This window comes from Motacilla alba, chromosome 3 (genome assembly GCF_015832195.1).
Source record: "Motacilla alba alba isolate MOTALB_02 chromosome 3, Motacilla_alba_V1.0_pri, whole genome shotgun sequence".
NCBI classification, from domain to species: Eukaryota; Metazoa; Chordata; class Aves; order Passeriformes; family Motacillidae; genus Motacilla; species Motacilla alba.
In genome coordinates, this window is record NC_052018.1 from 23,130,879 (window position 1) to 23,150,027 (window position 19,149).

Here is a 19,149-nt window from a genome sequence, read left to right on the forward strand (position 1 = left end):
TCTTGTTGTCAATATAGAGTGGTAAAATTAAAAATATTTCGGTCACATTAGATTCATGGTGGTGGGAAAGAACTTTCTAGGATGTCCTACTCCTTAGCACAGCAAATAGCTATCAAAAGCTTTTCTAAATGCATTCTTCTATTTGCAGGGAGCCAAAATGCAATCCTGAGGGAAATGAACTCTAGTCTCGATTACATGACTCTTTATGTCTTGAGGTGAAAATCCATACAATATTGCATTTGATAAGTGAGGGAATACATTGCCAGCACATCACTGCAGTATTTCAGAAATCCCTGGTGGAAGTTCAAGGTCATGGGCTTGAGCTGCTAATCTTCAACGTGTTAGGGTGAAGTATTCAAGACATGGCATCTTGCTGTGTGGCAGGAACTTGCTGGGACTGCTGCACTTATAAACAAATGGAAAGTTTTTCGCATTATTAGAAAAATGGACAAAACATGGAGAATAGTGAATAGTAGCTGTGATACTACCTCCACAAGAGGCTGAAATCACTCAGTTCTGTTTCTCTCTCTGAGACACATGTGCACACCTGTATTTATACTACATTCATTGCCTAGGTAACTGGGCACTGTAAGACTAATGCTTGTAAATTTCAAAGGGGAGTGTTATAGCTAGACCTAAATTTTATTTATCAAATATCAATGATGATTCCAGCAGAGATGTGGCAGATGTAAATTAAGTGGCATTGCAGACTTTTTACTAGAAGAAAAATATTTTGCCTAGGTTTTAAATAAATATGAACCATGGGACAAATTAATCAGTCTTCATGATAATAGCTTACCCCTCTTCATAAGACTGTAGATTTATGTGATGGGCATAACATGGTGGTTGTTAAGTCCCTAGTGATAAAAGCTATTTATTATTTCCAGAAATGAGCTAAAAATAGGTTTTGCAGCACTTAGGTGCTTACTGGCAAATGAAACTCAAAGCAGTACTCCAAGTTGACTATTTGCCATTCCACTTTTCATAGAATAATTGAATATTCACCAAGTAAGACAGAAACCCATCCAGAAGCATGACTCTGAGGTGGTGATTAATGCCCTTTATGTCCGAGAAGACCAGTAGGTGTCCAGTTCCCATTCCAGCAGCTTTTTTAATATTTAATATTGATTTCTTTTAAGCAAGGTTTGGAACCCAAATCTTTTACCACTAAAGGAGACTTTAACTAGAAACCTTCATGGCCCCAACAAAGGAGGGCCTATGGCAGTCACAGTATATGCTAGGGGAAAAAAAAAAATGTAGCTAAGCACTCCAACTGTTATATTACTCTCTCTGCTGTGGGAAAGTAAGAGGGCACGACTTTTGCCCCCAAAATATCTTATGTAAGGCCAAAGTTGGCAGGTGCACTTAAAGACAGCCAAGCTGTTTTATTCCTATGGAAGATCATCTATATTGAAGATTACAATGACTGTTCAATAACAGTCCTATACAAACTGACACAGTATGCAACCATTCTGAGTATGCCGAGATTTTAGGGATGCTCATAATTTTAGGCTCAGAGGATATTTTCTAGTGAAAAATAGCCTGTGTAAATTTGTCTGGTTTTGGGGTTAATGCAGCTGTTGAGCAGTAGTTCCATAAAATCCAAGTACTAGATGGAAATATCTTCACAATACAGGGAAAACATGATGCCAAAATTCTTCTGTGCATTTATCTACCATAGAGTGTCCACAACATCCATGAAATAAATTAGGAACTCAAGAGTTCAGCACATCTCAGATCTAGTTCTTGAATTTATACATTCTATTATATTGTATGAGAATAATTATCAGGTTTTTATTTTCTGAAATTTTCAGGTACATGTACTACACCGTGCATATTAATCTGTGTTCTTGCCCCTTCTCAAAAGATAAGCAAAAGTTTTGTTTGCACAGGAAAAAAGTAATTAATGCCTTCCTTTCTTGAATAGACTGTGTCAGAAATATTCAGAAATTTCTCCTGTATGGAAATGAAACAGAGGCTTTTACAATGAAGGAGAAAGAACAGTTACCGAAGACTTGCTAACATTAAAGACAGTCTTTTTTTTTCTATCTCATGCTTTCTTGTTCCCAGTGGTCAGCTGTGCTCTTGCTGAGTATTTATTTTCCATCACTTTGTTTTGTTTTTATGATGTTAGGTTTTTACACTGACAATCTTAAGAGGAAGAGGTAGAATAAAAGGGAAACTCAGAATCTGTACATCCTCTAGAGCCATCTTAAATGCATGTAGGAAGGCTGCTGTCTTAAGCAACAAGAGAAACAGTACTTTTTCAGACAGTAACAGATTTTTTAACATGAAACTGCAACAGGAAACCTATGGATTTGAGCTCACAGAATATCTTTCATGTTTTAACTGTTGAGGTAAGTATCTATCTAGGGACAGAATTTTCAATGTTCTTTGTGGGGTTTTCTTTCCACAATTTGATTTAGATCGGGGTCTTGAGAGGGGGTAAATTGATTGATTTATAAGGCTGAAGTGGTTTCAGTGTTTGCAGTATAATGGATCTCTTCTTAAACATTTTCTACCAGGAATTCTTGCAGCGTTTCCCCAATCTTCATAGAAACCAAATCCTTCACCAGATGCCGTCATTTGACTTTGTCACACCAGTTTTCCCACACCAGTTTTCACCATGATTTTTCCTTATTTTGCCAGGAAAGACAACATCGTCAAGATATGACTTGTGACATGTGAAACATTGGATCACAGAGGAGCAAACAGCATACATGGAAGATGAAGCTACTATTTAGGGCACCTTATACTATCACTGAGGTACTAAACACATTGAATGGAAGTCAACATCAGTGGAAGAGGTGCTTAAATCACTACTCTTTTCCCACCAGGACCTAATTTTCCAAGCATTTTCTCTGTTGTCCCTCCAGAAATCTCTCATAGGGCAAAATGTTCAACATCACTGTCATCCAGATGGTCACCAAGTAAAGTCTTTACTATTTATTGGAAAGAAAACAATAAAATATTATTATGAGAGTAAAAACCAGGTAATAGGATTGGGGATAAAGGGAGGGGTCTGTTTGTAATGAAATACAGACCATTATTCTTTTAAGTGCATCAGCAGCACTGACTACAATACCATAATCATTAAAAATTATGAGAAACGCACTTGGAAATCATGCATTAGTATTGACTGAAGGTAGGTACTCTAAATATCCATATGGATATTTTGCATTTACATGGGAAAAGTATGCAATATACAGATTAATATAAATCCTGCCTATCTATCAGATGCAATGTTCTGTGCTGGGTGAAGTATTTCTGAAGAGCTGGAAGTACTCAGTGAAATGAGCAGGTAGAAGCTTCAAAACAAGCAAAATGCAGTGTTTTTCCGCACAGCAGGAATTAAATTGTGAAACAGATTGTCAGAAAATAGTGTGGTAGTCTGAATTATGAATAGGTTCAAGAACAGATTCATGAAGGTTAAATTTGTTGATGGATGTTGAACATAGATGCAACCTCTGGCTAAGAGTTCTCTAAACTGGCCAGAGGCTGCTAAAATATAAGCCTGTCTATATCTTGCTTCCTGCAATTTTTTTTCTATGTGTTTGCTAATGGCTATTGTCAGAGAGAAGTTATTTTGGTCTGATATGATGTGACACTTTTTACATTTTTAAATACGTGAAGACAGAAACTTAGCCAAGTTCATAGGATGCACACAAAATCTGGGCACATTTTATTTCCCTGACTTAATTTTTCAGGTCTTAAGAGTGCCCTGTGCCCATCTTCAGCCTTTGTACTGGTTGCCCCCAGTGCAGGAGTCACCATAGACTAGACCCTGGGCATTTTCTTCCTTGTGAATGTTAAACAACCATGTTGGGGAATAATATAGAAGATATCTTATGCTCCTTCAGCAAAAGAGGAAATAATAGAGTGACTGAAACAAGAAAGATAAGCTCTTCAAAAGGAACGTTTTAAAGAAACAGTAAGGGAAGAAGAAAAATAAATGGTGTTTAATTATGTAAAACTGATAGTGCCAGCACGCCAGTCCCACAAGATAAAAAAACGTGGTTTTCAGCATGTCAGCATAAAGCCTATATCAGCCTAGAAGCTGAACTACCATGCTCATGAGAGCATCAGTCATTATTTGAGACCTCAGACCTTCACAGCAGTGGCGCCAGAACTTCCACTGAGGACTATTCCCAGCAGATGCTTCAAGTTTTGAGACATACTGAAAGTTCTGCTTAGTAGGACTACATCAGCATTCATGTGTTACTGGTGGCAAAAAATGGAAGTTGATTATGCACTGCTCTCCAGTAAAATAAATGCCAGAAATGGAAATCAGAAAAAAACCTGAATAATTATTAATGGTTACAAGGGAACTAATCTGAGCTATGTCATCTGTAAAATATAGGGCAGCATGAAGCTCCTGTGGCCTAAGTTTCAGAAGATAAGAGGTTTTGTTTAATACTTGTCATAAAAGAAATAACATTGCCCAGACTTGAGTTTCCTGTCACTATGTCGTCCACATTGTCCATTTCATCTTTCTATGTCCATATAATCCTTTGTATCATCGGTCCCTGTACTCTGAGCTATTCAATAAAGCAAATTAATAAACCACTGCCTAATATACTTCAAGAATAAATGCAATCATAGACAAAATATCATAGAAAAAAATGAGTGGAAGAGGGCAAATGACAAGAATAGGTATTGATTAAAAAAGTAGAATAGTCCTGACTGAAAATCCCATTAAATGCTGTTGTATTTTTTCATATGTAGCTTTTTTTTAAATATCTTATCTTCTTCAGTGGCAATATTGAAGAATATGTCAATGAAATATAAGAATGATTTCCATTGTATCTCTATGCTGAATGCTCATCTTTCACCTGACACAGTCTGTCACCACAACGACTCATTTTTTTATATTGGGCAGTGCATTATCCTTCTAGAATCAAAAAGTAGTTTCTTTTTTTTAATTGGGTTTTTACCCTCAGGGGACCTGATTCTTGTGCACATTTTGGACAACAACCTAAGACAACAGCAGCATAACTGAGTGGATCTGAGCCGCAAACTGCTGTTGAGACAGTGCATAAATGCTTCTGATTTACCTGTACCTGCAAGTACCAGTGTTGTGTGACTGCACCAAGTTGGCCCTGGCTGGAAGGGGGTTCCCACCAAAGCTGCTCTATTGCTCCCATCCTCATTTGGACACCAGAGAGAAAATGTAATGAAAGGTTCATGGATCAAGATAAGGACATGCAGAGATCGCTCACCAGTTACTGTCATAGGCAAAACAGAGTCCATTCAGGGAAAAGAGTTTAATTTATTAAAAATCAAATCAGATAATGAGAAATAAACCCAAATCTTTAAATACCTTCCTCCAACCCCTCCCTTCTCTTAGGGCACAAATTCACCCTGATATTTTCTTTACATCCTCTTCCTAATGATGCAGGTGGACAGGGAATGGGAGAATGGGATTACAGTCAGTTCATCAGAGATGAGTCTCTGCTGTTCCTTCCTCCTCGGGAGGAGGACTTACACTCTTCCCCAGCTCCACCATGTGATTCATCCCACAGGCAACAGTCCTCCATAAACTTCTCCAATATGAGTCCTTCCCATGAGCTGCGCTTCTTCAGCAGGAGCAGTCTGCTCCAGCGTGGGTCCCTTGTGGGATCAAATGTCCTGCCAGGAAACCTGCTCCAGTGTGTGCTACTCTTTCCTTGGGTCCACAGATTCTTCCAGGAGCCTGCTCCAGTGGGGGCTTCCAACAGAGTCACAGCCTGCTTCAGGCATCTATCCACTCCTCCATGCTCTCTCATGTACCTCCATGGGCTGCAGGGGCACAGATGCTTCCCCATGGTCTACACCACATAGTGCAGGGGAATCTCTGGCACCTGGAGCACTTCCTCACCTTCCTTCTTTGGTGATTTGGGTGCCTGCAGTTGTTCCTCTCCCACATTCTCATGCTCTCTCCCAGCTGTAGTTCCCATTGCACGGGTTATTTCTCTCTTCTTAACTCTGTCCTCTCAGAGGATCTACCACTGTTGCTGGTGGGCTCAGCTTTGGCCAGCAGTGGGTCCCTCTTGGAATCAGCTAGCATTGGCTCTTTTGGGAGAAGCTTCTAGAAACTTCTCACAGAAGCCACCCCTGGCACATCTCAACTACCAAAACCTGGCCAGAAAAAACCAATACAGTGACAAAGCATATTCAAAATATTTATATAAATATATCCATTCTGCAAGTATGGTCTGCAGAGTGATGCACAATATCAAAAGAAGTTTAGTACATATTCCACAGTGGTAAAACTGGGTAGATACTTTTCTTCCATTAGAGCCTGACCATCACTTACAAGCAGCCTGCTTTTTAGAAAGAAAAATGGACCCACAAGGAACTGAACTTAGTTACCATCAATGGAGGATAAATGTAAAAATGATGAATACTCATAGAAGAAATAGAAGTGGAAGTGGAAGTGATTGTTTTTAGTTCTGGCCATGGACTACAGTCTCCATTATGTAGTATAGACAGTAATGTTTGAGTCAGCTTCACTCCAAATTCTGATTTTTGTTTGCTTTGTAATCACAAATGTTTTGTTCCAGGCTACATCAGATCCAGGTTGGTTGTTCATTTGTTTAGGGTTTTTTTGTTTGGTTGTTTTTTTCTGTTGTGGTTGTTGTTTTTTAATACACAAAATTACATAAGTCCAGCAGCTTTAGAGAAAAATTTCAACTTCCCTTGAGGAATTCTTCTTCCTAAAACAACAACACAACACTGATAGGTTTGGAAACTTTGCTTAATTCAGATACTGCCTAGGAGATAACAGTAGTAAATGCTTAATATTATTTTCTATTCATTCCCTTTACAGCATGCTATTGAGTTCGGTTTCTGAAGACTCTCAAGTGTAATAGTTAAGTACAGCACAAATTTCTTTATGTTCAGAAGTGCTGAGATCTGCAGTTTTCTCTTATGGCAGTGGTAACTGCAGGTATTTGGCACAACAATCTAGGCTCTTGACTGCAAACAGTACCTTCTGCCCTCTTCCCAGCATCCTTAAATTTAGTGCTAAAACTTGAGCTCAGACATGCTTTACTGTTCAGTATGCCCATGTTCTATTATTCAAGAAATGGATCTTCTCTTCCAACAAATATTTTTGAAAAGGAAGGTTACTTTTCTTTCTGAATGCCTAGCATCTTATGTATCATAAGTACTCCATCCACACTCCATCCCTTTGTTTCTTTAACAAATATTCTGATAAGTATAATTTTCCCAACTCTGTGGATAAACTGAAATGCATTACCAGTAAAGTGGACTTACAAATTCAATAGGGAATTAAGATGGAAATAAAAATCTCTATAAAAGAGAAATCTTGAGAATCCATCCTATAGTCCTCATTCAGTCATCTCCCATTCTGAAGGCAAGAAGATAGAAAGGCTTGAGAAAAACAACCTTGCTTGTAGATGTTGAAATCACTGTGGTTCAAACTAGCATGAAAATAAAATAGTGTAAAGGAGATGCATGAGGTGAACTGACAGAAGACTCCAGCTCATCCACCTTATTCCATGTATAGAAAGGATATATCTGCATTTACCATTTATAACAAGAGGAACTCAGATTTATGGATGCAACAAGAATAACATTTAAAAAAATCAATTAGGTGTCTCTGTTTAAAGAGAGCTAGTAATTCGAGTGTATATGACAAATAAAGGAAAACAGAATTCACTTTGACAAAACAACTTCTCAATTTTCCTTCTAATGTGATATGACTCATCTCAAATCTATTGCAAAGCGGTAAACAAACTACACCAACACAGTGACCATCATCTGCCAGGAACATTTTAAAAAGAAAACCATTACTGAGCTTCTTTTCTTGTCTTCTATACACAGAAATGTATTTTCCCAGCAGAAACAGCATTTCACATTATCTTCTTTCCATTTACCATGTTTTCATCAGTGCTAACAGCAACCTAAGAAATACCTCATTAAGCCAGTAATTTATTTCTTAGGAATTAAATTAAATTAAATTAGTTTGGACTAGTTTTAGTTCTTTTTCAAAACAGTCTATTTCAATTAAAACAAATAACAGGAGGGAAGTTCAGTTTGATTACTAATAACATTGTACAGGGGACTTATCTGGGATAGCAATTTAAATATGCAGACAAAAGCCTTTTGATTTTATTTCTCATTCATTGAACTAATGTTATAATTGTAACTATAAAAAAAAAAAAGTTTAGTCCATCTTTGTTCTCTAATCCTTCTGTAATCTAATTACCTCAAAATACCTGCAAGATAAAACACTGTCCTGAGGATAAAAATGACAGCTATAGGCTGGGCTCTCCACTATTCATTATCCATTCTTATTTTTATGATAACTATTTATTATCATATAGTTAATAAAAAATCTAAGTCACTTGATAATGCATCCGAAGTGAGCTTCACTGCTAATGTAAATTATCAGAGATCCACAAAGAGAGTTACATGATGTGATATTTTTTGCAATAGTTCTTGTTTGTAGATATTACAATCTTTTGAGTCAGGCCCCTTACTGTGTTAAATGATACTAAATTTAAAAAGAGAGCAACTTCAATTTCCAAAATATCCCCTGATTCATTGCTTTAAAGAAATTACTTTGAAGCTTCTCAGGAGTTGACAAGAAAAATCTAAATTGTCATGGCAACATGGGTTGAAGAAATCCTTCTTTGCTGTTTGCATAGATCATCTCCATGCTATCAGCCTGTTTACTAAATGTTGCTAAAGAAAGCAATTAAAGGTTAATCTTTCCTCAAACATATAAATTATACAACCAGCGAAAGCCAGTGAAGTGAGATACATTTCAGATAGGTCAAAAAAATTTGAGGCATCATTTATCTTTAAGCAAACGACACCAAGTTGCAGGACAGACTACATGCTGGAGGGAAGTGACAACATCCAACCAGGACAGGCTTGAGAGGTGGGCCTGTGCAAACCTCATGAAATTTAATTTGTAAGGTCCTGCACAGGAGTTGAGGCAATCCCAAACAGAAAAACAGGCTGGAAAGAGAATTGATTGAGAGCAGCCCTGAGGAGAAGGACTTGTGGGTGTTGGTGGATGAGAAGTTCAAATGACGCAGCAATGTGCGCTTGCAGCCCAGAAAGCCAAATATGTCCTGAGCTGCATTGAAAGAAATGGGACCAGCAGGTTGAGGGAGGTGCTTCTGCCCGTCTATGCCCTCTCATGAAACCCCACCTGGAGCACTGTGTCCAGCTCTGGGCCCCTGACACAGTAACATACCTGTAGGAGCAAGTCCAGAGAAGGCTATGAAGATGGTTAGAGGGCTGGAGCATCTCTCCTATGGAGACAGGCTGGGAGAGCTGGGGCTGTTGAGTGTGAAAAAGAAAACTCTCCAGGAAGACCTTAGAACACCTTCCTATACCTATAGAGGGCCTACAAGCAAGTCAGTGAGGGACTCTCCACAAAAGCATGTAGTGACAGGGCAAGGGGGAAAGGCTTCAAACTGAAGGACGTTAGGTTTCGATTAGACATTGTGATGAAATTCTTGACTGTGAGGAATATCAGGCACTGCAACAGGTTGCCCAGAGAAGCTGTGGATATTCCATCCCTAAAAGTGTTCAAAGCCAAGTTGGATGGGGTTTTAAGCAACATGGTCTAGTGGAAGGTGTCCCTGCCCGTGGCAGGGGAGTTAGAATGAGGTGATCTTTAAGGTTCTTTCCAACTCAAACCATTCTATGATTCTAAACAGCATTTCTGTGGCCAATTTCATAACAAAGAGTTAGAATTTTCTTTAATGTTGTTAGATTTTTTCTAGCATCCTCATTTCAATGCAAGTTGTTTGTGTGATATGTGGCTATAACAAGGGCAAGATAAAAAGCCTTTTAAGTTAATGAGACTTTTTAAATTCTGTGAGTTCCCCAACCTTTAGATCAGGTCCTAACTAGTTAAAATCTGATATAAAGCAAACCAAACTACTGATGACCAGTGTCTATGTCTAATTTACCTACTTTTGCATAGCAGAATGCTATTTTTCACCCTACAACTACTTTCAAGTTAACTACATTATGTACCAGGAAAAAAAATAAATGGAAGATTTCTGTAGTTTCATTTATGTTAATTAAATTTCACAATAGATTTCGCAGGAAAGATAAACAGAAATAATTGAGTACAGCTAATGATCAAAATGCTACTCCTGCTGCCACTGTTGACTTCGTAAGATCTATTAACACTACATTCTTCAGTGTAAGAACCACTGCAAACAATGGGTCAAAATGTGTGCTGAGGATATTTATGTGCTAAGATAAAGAAAATCAATTTAATTTCTCAAGAGATATCTACAAATGCAGAGGGTCACTGACTGTGATATTAGCAGTTGTTTGATTGAACTGAGGTTCTGAAAGTGAATTATAAGATGTTTCCCCCTCTCCCTCAAAAACTACTTGGTATGACACAATCATAAGAAACATCAGCAGGATACCAATAGAGATCTGACTGCTGGGGCAAAGCTAAAATAGTGCACTTAGTCACTTGAATGTAGTCAGCTTCTGCATTGATATCCCACAAACATTAGTGGGAACAGTGTGATTTGTCATGACCATTTGTTTCACAGCCAGAAGCATGCAAAATTAGTCTAAATATAAGTTAAATTTTGCCCATTTTTTTATTTTATTAAAGTGGCTTTTTCAAACATTTCACTGTTGTGTAAACATCATTCTTTCTTTCCTTTTTTTTCTTGCCCTCACAGTTACCTGCATTTTTTTTTTTTTTTGCTAGGTTCAGGGCAAGGCAGGTTCTGTAAGCTCATGTATATTCCTGCAATACGTAGACACTTGTTTCCTAACATCAGCTGCTTCTTGACAAAGTGACCTCCCTGTTCCTTGCAGCTCCAGCTGTGTTGTACAGCAGCAGTACCCACAGTACTCGGGCTGTGGGTTCTGACTTCCATGGTGTGTGTTGTGTGCACTGTGACTTGAGGCTGAGCCACAAGGCACTCTTACAAGGCAAGCTCAAGCACAATGCCCAAAGCCAAGCCTAAGATCTCAGCTCTGTGTTCTGGATATACTCTGCAAAGCAAGCCAAGCTAACCCATCCATTTCAGCAGCCAGCATTGCAAGCACAGTGAGGACACTTTAAATCCAAGCTACAGCTGGGCCAGTATTTTAAAAAGAAAACAACCTCGTTGTGGTCCCCAATGTGTTTAGGCCCACCTTTGACCCCAACTTTCAAGTACAGGGCAAGGCTGGCTGCACTTTTGTTCCCAGTGCACTGTAAATTGCTTGTGTTTCAGCACCAGTGTAGGTAAATAAAAGTTTGAATATCTGTGTTCTTTTGGAGTTTATGTGTGAACATAATAAGGCAAGTAATGCAGGTCAAAGGACTCAAACACTGATTTATGCAATATTGTATCATGGCTATATTTGATCTGCTACTCATAGGGTTGAGAGGAAAAAAAATATCCCTAGACCCAGATTTACTCTGTGACAAATGTCAAAGGTTTGCTGCAAACATCAGAATTATAAGATCATTTTATAAAAACCTCAAACATACGTTTAGAAATTATTCTCTAGCAAAAAAAAAAAAAAAAAAAAAAAAAAAAAAGAAAACAAGAAAAAGAAAAAGAAAAAGAAAAAGAAAAAGAAAAAGAAAAATAAAAAGAAAGCAAGGAAAACTATTAGACAAGAAAGAAGAAATGAAAAAATAAGAAGAATTTTATGTTTGGTAAAATTGCATTAAAAACACCAAAAGATTGCCTTGCAATTGAACACAAGGCACAAAGCAAGTACTGAAAAATGTAATTTTTAAATGCTGACCATATTTCACGCAAATATGCAAAATAAACACTGCATGAAAAGTTTTACTCATTGTTATTTATTCAGGTCTGTGCCAGCTGCAGTGCTCAAATGTTTCTTTTGGAAAGCCACTGGACAACAGAGACATCAATACAGAACATGATTCTGTACTTCAGTATCCACATGATACTGAAAGACAGGTATTAAACATCCAGAGACTAAAATGATACTAGGATTCTCTAGACATTGTTCTCAATGTCTTTAAAGGAAAAAAACGGAGAAAAAAAATGATCATGTGTCTCAGAGATACCAGAGAGACTGTTTTAAAAAAATTGCTTCCACATATAAATAAATATATTAATATTATCAAGGTTTGTTGCTGTGATTCACCTAGTTTTCCTTTTTTAAAGTCATTCATGAGTGCAAACATTGTCAGAAGTTCTCCACAAGAGCTTGTATTAAAGAGGGTCTAACTCCACTCTTCAGCTGCAATATCTACTTTGTCTGGATTATTTGAAGTAGCAATCTGTTCAAAAGTAGCCAATTGAGCTATTTAGAAAATCAATACAAATTTCAGTTTCCAATGCAGCAGAATTGGGCTCTCAGAACTGCCTGAAGTTACCTTTTACTGGACAGGGATGAGACAAGGAATTTACTTGAAAGAAGTCAAATCATTATTTCAGAATGTGTATGAATGTATCATTAAAATGCATAATTAAATAATTAAAAAGCTGTAAGACACTGTGATTAATTTTTATGATGGAAATTAAAGCATTATTATAATTGCTAAATTTCTGATTTTTTTCTTTTTTTTTTTTTTGCTAAAAGCAGATCATTGATGATATTCTGATTAATCAAGAGTTCTGGTTAATCATCAGCAATGTAAGAGTGATTGAATCTTGCTTTGTCCTTCAAATGAAACTGCCCTCCAGGTAAAAATGGCAAGAAACTTCCATCACTTTCTTTTCTTTTTTTTTTTTTTTTCATATGAGAAAGAAATGCAGAAAAAGTTCTTGTCTCTGAGAAAGTAAGAGTTGTTGTTAAAAATAAGATGCATTACTCTTGAAAGAGCACATGCATGCCTGTATTCACCATTCAGTTACTAAATGCAGACGACAGATATATGTTGCCTTTGGGTGTCAATATAACACTAACAATAATCCAAGTTATTTGTGTAAGTAGTAATTCCTCTGAGAAATGCTTATAACAAATACAGTGTAGATTTTCTTAAATGCAATGGAAATGTCATATAGTGGAGTGAAGTCTTTCATCCAGCCAGAACAAAGATGTGTCAGGACAAAGAAATATCTCACAGCTTTCCTCAGGCATTAATGCCATTTTTCCCCTATTTCAAAAGTTTGTGGTTGATAAAAAATGGTTTAAGGGAAATTACAGCTGATGTGGAAAAGTAAAACTTCTAAGTAAAAGAAAGTGATTCATACACGTTAGGAGAATTTCCATATGATTCTTATTCTTTGCTCACTGCAAAAATTGGAAGAACATCCAATTTATCTCAGTCAAATATGGCTAATTTTGCAGCCATATGGAGAACTAGGGGCCAGATTCTTATTCTGTGACCCTGACTTGAATCCAGTTGTACACTGGAGTATTATTAGAGATCAGATCTCCCACTTATGCTACTGCTTCAGTGGATTGTACAGTTAAACCAGCAACTCCCCTTCCCACACTGCCTCCCCTGCCGGCTGCAGGCAGCCCGGCACTGCGCTGCAGTGTGTGCTCGCACAGAAAGCTGTTTGCCAGCAGAATAATGTCATCATGGCCAAAGAGAAACACCATGGTTCAATACAGATTAGAGCGTGATGAAATTACATTTTATCTTTAAGTCCACTGGAGGTTTTATACTGTGACACTATCAAGCAGTGACTTCTCCAAGGAAAGGTTACAAGAAGGAGTTTAACATGATGGGGTACGGATTACATCTTGAAAAAGTTGAAAACAGAGGTCCCTGAGGCTTTTCAGCCTTTCTATAGAGCATGGTAAATCTTGAATGCATAACTGAAAATATTTACAGTTTCAGATTGTTCCTAATTTGTTTGGACAAGAGTTTTTACTACTGTAAATGCTGTGGAGGCATAAGTGCCATAGATGTCTTTTTAAAAACTTACTGATATCAATACATATGTAACACTAATACCATGCCATGAGTAAAAACAAGATTAAATGTTTATATAGGAAAAGCAGTTTGCAGGGGGAAAAATGAAAACTGCCCTTCCCAAACAAAAAAAAACCCAGTCTGTCAAAATCATACATGTCTGTATAAAGGGACATGAGAGTGAGAGTCAGTAAAATAGAAAGATTTACAGTATAGACAATTTGAAGAATGATTATCTATACAAATCAGAGATGGTGCTGAAGTGGCCTCACAGATTTCAATACATCCTGAAGTTCCATTTGTGCTTATGTCTTCATGTGTCTGTAAACCATCTTCAGCTCCTCACACCAGTATCCTATTCCACACACACACACACACACCAGAGAAACTGAAAAATCTTTACTGGTTGACAGTGGGAATTCAAATTTCTACTATGGGTTCAAGAGTCTAAAATTAGTGTTTGGGGAATCTTTGTGGCATTGATATGCTCTCCACTACATTACATTCAAGTTGACCAAGTTTCCTAATCCTACACATAGTTAAGGGCATCATATACATACCTCAATGCAAAAAATAGTGCAGATAGAGATCTTACCAAAAAGTAAATGCATTTTTACTTTAAAATATTACATGGTCAGAGCTGGATATTCTCCACTATGACTTTCTATGGCAAATTCCTCATTGAGCTGGGGGATGGAGAATGGATCCATCAAATACTTGGTTTTACAGCTGGGTGTTCAATACCTTGCACTGATGTTCTTTTAAAAACTCCCTTTTTTCAGCTCATTTTCCCCAGAACTGCTTTAGTCTTCTCTGGAAGAGAATGGAGCCTCTCTAGAGAGACCAGCCTCACAGTTTGAAAATCACTACTTTGGAGGAAAAAAAAAAGACTTTAAAAGAGACAAACACTCTCAGTCCAACAGGAGTAGGCCTTAAACAGAGTGGTAACTTTGTGTGATGTAGTTATAGCAATTATTATGACAAAGTGATAGCAGCAAACATAAGGTACATAAAATGTTTTGAGGTTTATTTATTTATTTTTTTAAAACAAAATCCTGAGCTGTAGATGTGAGAGTCTTTTTACTGTCTGTATCTAATTTAAGAACAGAAATGTTTTACCTTTGTTATTTCCATTAATCTGAATGATACCTCTGTGCATAAGCCTACTTATGTACATTTAGTTTGAGGCGATTAGGTGGCAATGAAGGTGCTGTATTTGGTTATCTAAACACGTCCAGGAAATTACCTTGAAAACATGTACTGGAACAATTCTAGGTATTAATCAGTATGCATTTCTACTGAATATATGCTCATATGAATATAGGTTGTCCACAGACCTTGTGTCACAGCAGAAATGTCTTTTACTCTTTTTTTTCTTGAATTTTAGTCTGAATTGAGTCTAAATGTATTATTTGTTCTATACCAGCATGAATTTTTACAGAAATTATCCTGATGTGTTTGTTTCTTTCAAGAAAATCAATAGGGTTCTTTATGTTTGCTTTTGTTACAATAAAACGTATCAGAATCAGCAAATGGCTCTATAAACAAGCCCATCTTAACATGCATAGCTGAGCACCGTGCCGTCTGTCTTGTTGAAGCATAATTGCTATGATAGGATAGCTTCTGGGAAAGCGGTTCCTTTAAATAAATCCATACTAATTTTCCTTGATGTTTAAAGCACAATGAACAGGGAAGGATTCCCCAAATGTTTTGCAAAACACTCAGGTCCATCAATCAGATTAAATCAGTCAAAAAAAAGTGTAGAACTGCACCTCAAGTCTACCACAGTGAACGATGATGAATGTTCATTTTCATCCTTCCTTGTTCCTTAAAAAAGTTACAGAAAATTCCACAGCAACAAAGGGTTTCTATTTCATTTCATAACGAGGAACACTGTGGAAAGCAACCCACCTGTCATTTTACTGGGAGATATGGGAACGCCTGTGGCAACACCTCCAGAAATTCAGCACTTGTTTCTTTTTTTTTTGCTTATAAAATCCCCAAACCAAGCACAACCTGAGTGATTTCCTTTTACAGTGACCAAATTATTTGATAGCAAGGGGCTGGTAAAACTGAGTTCTGAGAATCTAATAATTAAAATTATTTTGTGTGCTCCTGAAACCCTGGGTCTTTATGTTACTAAGGAAGGAGTTTCTTTCACTCTCTGAAGCATTAACGTAATTTCAGCCTCAGGATTACATTTGACTAAATATAGATACCTGTGCTCAATTGCCTGGGAAGGTAAACGGGAAGGAATTATGTCAACTGTCCCCGATGGCTCCCCTTCAACCTGTTGTTTGACTTCAATATTAAGTCAGTCTTTAGCCTTTAAGTGGGTGTGTTGCTGCTTCACATTAAGCAGGTATAATTACATTCTGCAGAGCAGCATCAGAGGCAGTGCCCAAACGTTTCTGGCAAAGCCTTTGTATGTAAGCAAAACACGTCGGATCGTCGCTGAATAACCATGATCCAGCCTCCAGCTTTTCGTATGTGCTGTCAGCCATGAAAAGAAAACACTTAAATGTCAAACGACATAACCGGCTACAGTGTATTTAACAAATGAGTCGCGGGTGTCGGCCCGCCCCGGCAGCGGCGTGGCCGCGGCATCAGCTGCCCCTCGTCCCGCGGTCCGGGCCCGGAGCGCGGCTGTCGGAGCGGCTCCGCCCGCGACGCGGAGCTCCCGCCCGGCCGGGCCGTGCCCGGGGCAGCGCCGGGGCAGCGCCGGGGCACGTGCCCGGGCTGGGAGCGGCCGCCCAGCCCCGCGCGGGCGGGGAGCGGGGGAAGGAGGCACCTGGGGCCGTGGGGGTGGGGATGCTGGAACTTTGGGTAGGGCGGCCACGCCGAGAAGCCCCCGCCCGCCCCGGGCTGCGTGTGCTGCCGGGCACAGCCCCATCTCCAGGAGCCGCGGATTCACAGCCCAAGAAAGCCGTGCGCCTTTCTCGCCCCGCTCCCTTCCCACAGAGGCAGCCGGGTGGCGTTGCCCGGTGGACCGCGGCAGCGGCAGGATCCGGGCAGAGGAGGGATGCTCTCCGGCTGGTGTGGAGCCGCAGCCGCTCCTCCGGACCGGGCAAGGCTCCTGCCCGGTTCCCGGCGGTCCGGGCAACGCTCCTGCCCGGTTCCCGGCGATCCGGGCTGGCCTTCTACCGCCTCTTCCTGCAGATCACGGCGGGAGGCAATCGGAGGGAAGGCACCCTGCCGTGCTACCCAGGCGGGCGAGGAAACCCGGCCGTGGGCACCCGCAGGACGGGGAAGGCTCCAGCCTCGCCCGCCACCCGGGGGCCGCGGTAGCCCTGCTCCCCCACCTCTTCAGCCGCCCCCGCAACGAAAAGAGCAGCGAGGAAAATAAAATGGTGGGAAGGATGTAAAGGGCCTTGGAAGGGTTAAGGGAGACTCAGACAGTACAAACCGCAAGGGGAACCGTCATCCCGGAGGCAGGCAGAACAACCGGGAGCGAGGTGGGAGATGACAGAGGCTGTATCGGGGACAGGTGCTCAGCTGCGAGCTGCCTCGCTCCCTCCCTCTCTCTCTCACACACACACAGACTCGCATCTCTCCCAGCATGAAAAAGCGCAGGGCTAATGAGAGGCGAAGTGAATAATGGGGAAGTTGTTGTCTCCAGCGATGAGGCAAGTAATGGGGCTGAGGCCAGCACTGAAGTTGTGTAACCAAATTCTCCACCGTCACCCCCTCGTTTCTCCACCCTCCCCCATTGATTTTAAGGAGAAACCCAGCTGAGGTTGGGAGACTCTCTCCACCGCACACCCAGCAGAGAGGAGTCCTCTTCCCTCAGGCACGGGCAGGCAGCTGGCGGAGGTGTCCCCGGCGCCGCATCCCCGCCTCCGCGCAACTTGCGGGGAGCGGAGCCGGCTGAAAGCAGGCGGAGGCGGCTCTCCGCGACCACCCACTCCGCGCTCCCCCTCGAGCACGGCAAAAGCCGGGAAGGCGGGAGGAGGGGAGATCCAAACTTGCCAGCCCGGGGATTGTCCCTCACACGGCAGCGAGTGCCGTTCGTGCGTGCGCGGAGAGCGAAGTGTTCCCAAACTCCGGCGCTGCCCAGGCGGCTGGATGCGCACGGTTCCGCTCGCGGCGTCGCAGCGGCTGCTCCCCAACTCCAGGGGGCTGGTTTCTCCCGGGGGAAGTGACCGGCCGAGAGCAGAACCCTTGGGGAACACCGGCGGGAGGTGGGAGGCAGGGAGACGGGAGACCGGGCTCGAGGAGCCTGCTGTTTGCCGGCGCAGAAACGAAGCGAGGGAGAGAGCTCAACCGAGCGGCAGAGATTTAGCTGAGGGGTTATGAGTGCCGTAACCACAGCCTACACGAATGCAATGCAAGAAACCCGAATCTTACCCTGAGCTGCAGTGAGGAGCCCCGCGCAGAGAACCAGCAGAGACTTGAATTTCCTCCACGCAGTCATGTCTGCAGTTATTCCACACACACACACACTCTCACACAAAACCCCGGCGGCTCTTCTCGGCTGCGACCGTGTCCTCGGAGCGGCAGCGGGGCTAAGGACAGCGCCAAATAACCACCACAGGGCGAGGAGAGGCGGAGAGGAGCGGTCCGGGTCCCGAGCGCCGCGCAGCGCCCGGCGCCTCCTGCAGGACTGCGCGGGCGGCTCGCTCCGCTCTGCTCGCAGACAGCATCAGTCCCGCGCCGCGGCGGGGCTGCGCCGCTCAGCGCCCGCGGAGCCCCGGCGCCGCCGGCCCGCCGCCCGCCCAGGGGAGGGAGGGCACCGAGGGAGGGAGGGGAGGCACGCCCGGGGCCGCGGGCGGCGAGGCATGCACGGCCGCCGGCGGGGAGAGCCGGGCAGCGGCGGCGTCGGCAGGAGAGGGATGCGGAGAGTGCGAGGAAGAGGAGGAGGAGAGGGAGGAGGAGGAGGAGGAGGAGGAGAAGGAGAGAAGAGGGAGGGAGGGATCGCGGCGAGAGTAGCGCAGGCAGCGCAGCGGAGCGGCTGCCAGCCACAGGAGAAGCCGCCGCCGCCGGACTCAACCATCACTTCCCACGGAGAGGGGAAGGGGCCGGCGCTGTGCAGCCGGCGCTCGCCGCAGCCTCTCCGCGCCGCCGGACGGCCCCGCACGGCCTCGCCCCCCGCCCCGGCCGCGGCCCCGGGCGGCTGCTGCCGGCCGCCGAAAGGCCCCAGGGGAGCGATGGCTTTCCCCGGGCCCGGTGTCCCCCGGCGCGGAGAAGGGTAGTGGCTGCAGGGCTACACCTGCCCAGGAGGCTTCTGCTGCGATTCCCCGGTGTCCTGTCCCCCAGCTCTGCCTGCGGTTCGTCTCCTCCAGCCCCATGCGGGGTGCGAGAGGTGCGGGTGCTGG

General features: G+C 42.1%; 2 protein-coding genes across 4 annotated transcripts in view; one reads left to right on the top strand and one right to left on the bottom strand.

The window, feature by feature from the left end:
• The window catches only part of CSMD1 (CUB and Sushi multiple domains 1), a 1,065,169-nt gene extending 1,046,540 nt beyond the window's left edge, over nt 1-18,629 (bottom strand). For both annotated transcript variants that reach the window (XM_038133051.1, XM_038133050.1), the window contains exon 1: nt 18,182-18,629. In XM_038133051.1, coding sequence (XP_037988979.1) covers nt 18,182-18,248 — 67 coding nt within the window. In that variant the 5' untranslated portion in view covers nt 18,249-18,629. The remainder of the gene's footprint in view (nt 1-18,181) is intronic.
• Nucleotides 12,027-18,175, top strand: LOC119699472 (translation initiation factor IF-2-like). Of its 2 annotated transcripts, none has more exons than XM_038133052.1 (2): nt 12,027-16,935; nt 16,968-18,175. In XM_038133052.1, the coding sequence occupies exons 1-2, from the start codon at nt 16,394-16,396 to the stop codon at nt 17,197-17,199; spliced, it is 774 nt and encodes a 257-aa protein (XP_037988980.1). In that variant the 5' UTR covers nt 12,027-16,393; the 3' UTR covers nt 17,200-18,175. The 2 variants fall into 2 exon arrangements, with proteins under 2 accessions (XP_037988980.1, XP_037988981.1); XM_038133053.1 differs by having other exon boundaries at nt 12,027-16,928; nt 16,961-18,175.
• Nucleotides 18,630-19,149: the final 520 nt, after the last annotated feature.

Bases quoted from the DNA above. Each gene is read 5' to 3' on its own strand.
- LOC119699472 (XM_038133052.1), top strand. From the start codon at position 16,394: ATGAGTCGCGGGTGTCGGCCCGCCCCGGCAGCGGCGTGGCCGCGGCAT. The intron at 16,936-16,967 runs AACGCTCCTGCC...GGCGATCCGGGC, and splicing joins CGGTTCCCGGCGGTCCGGGC to TGGCCTTCTACCGCCTCTTC.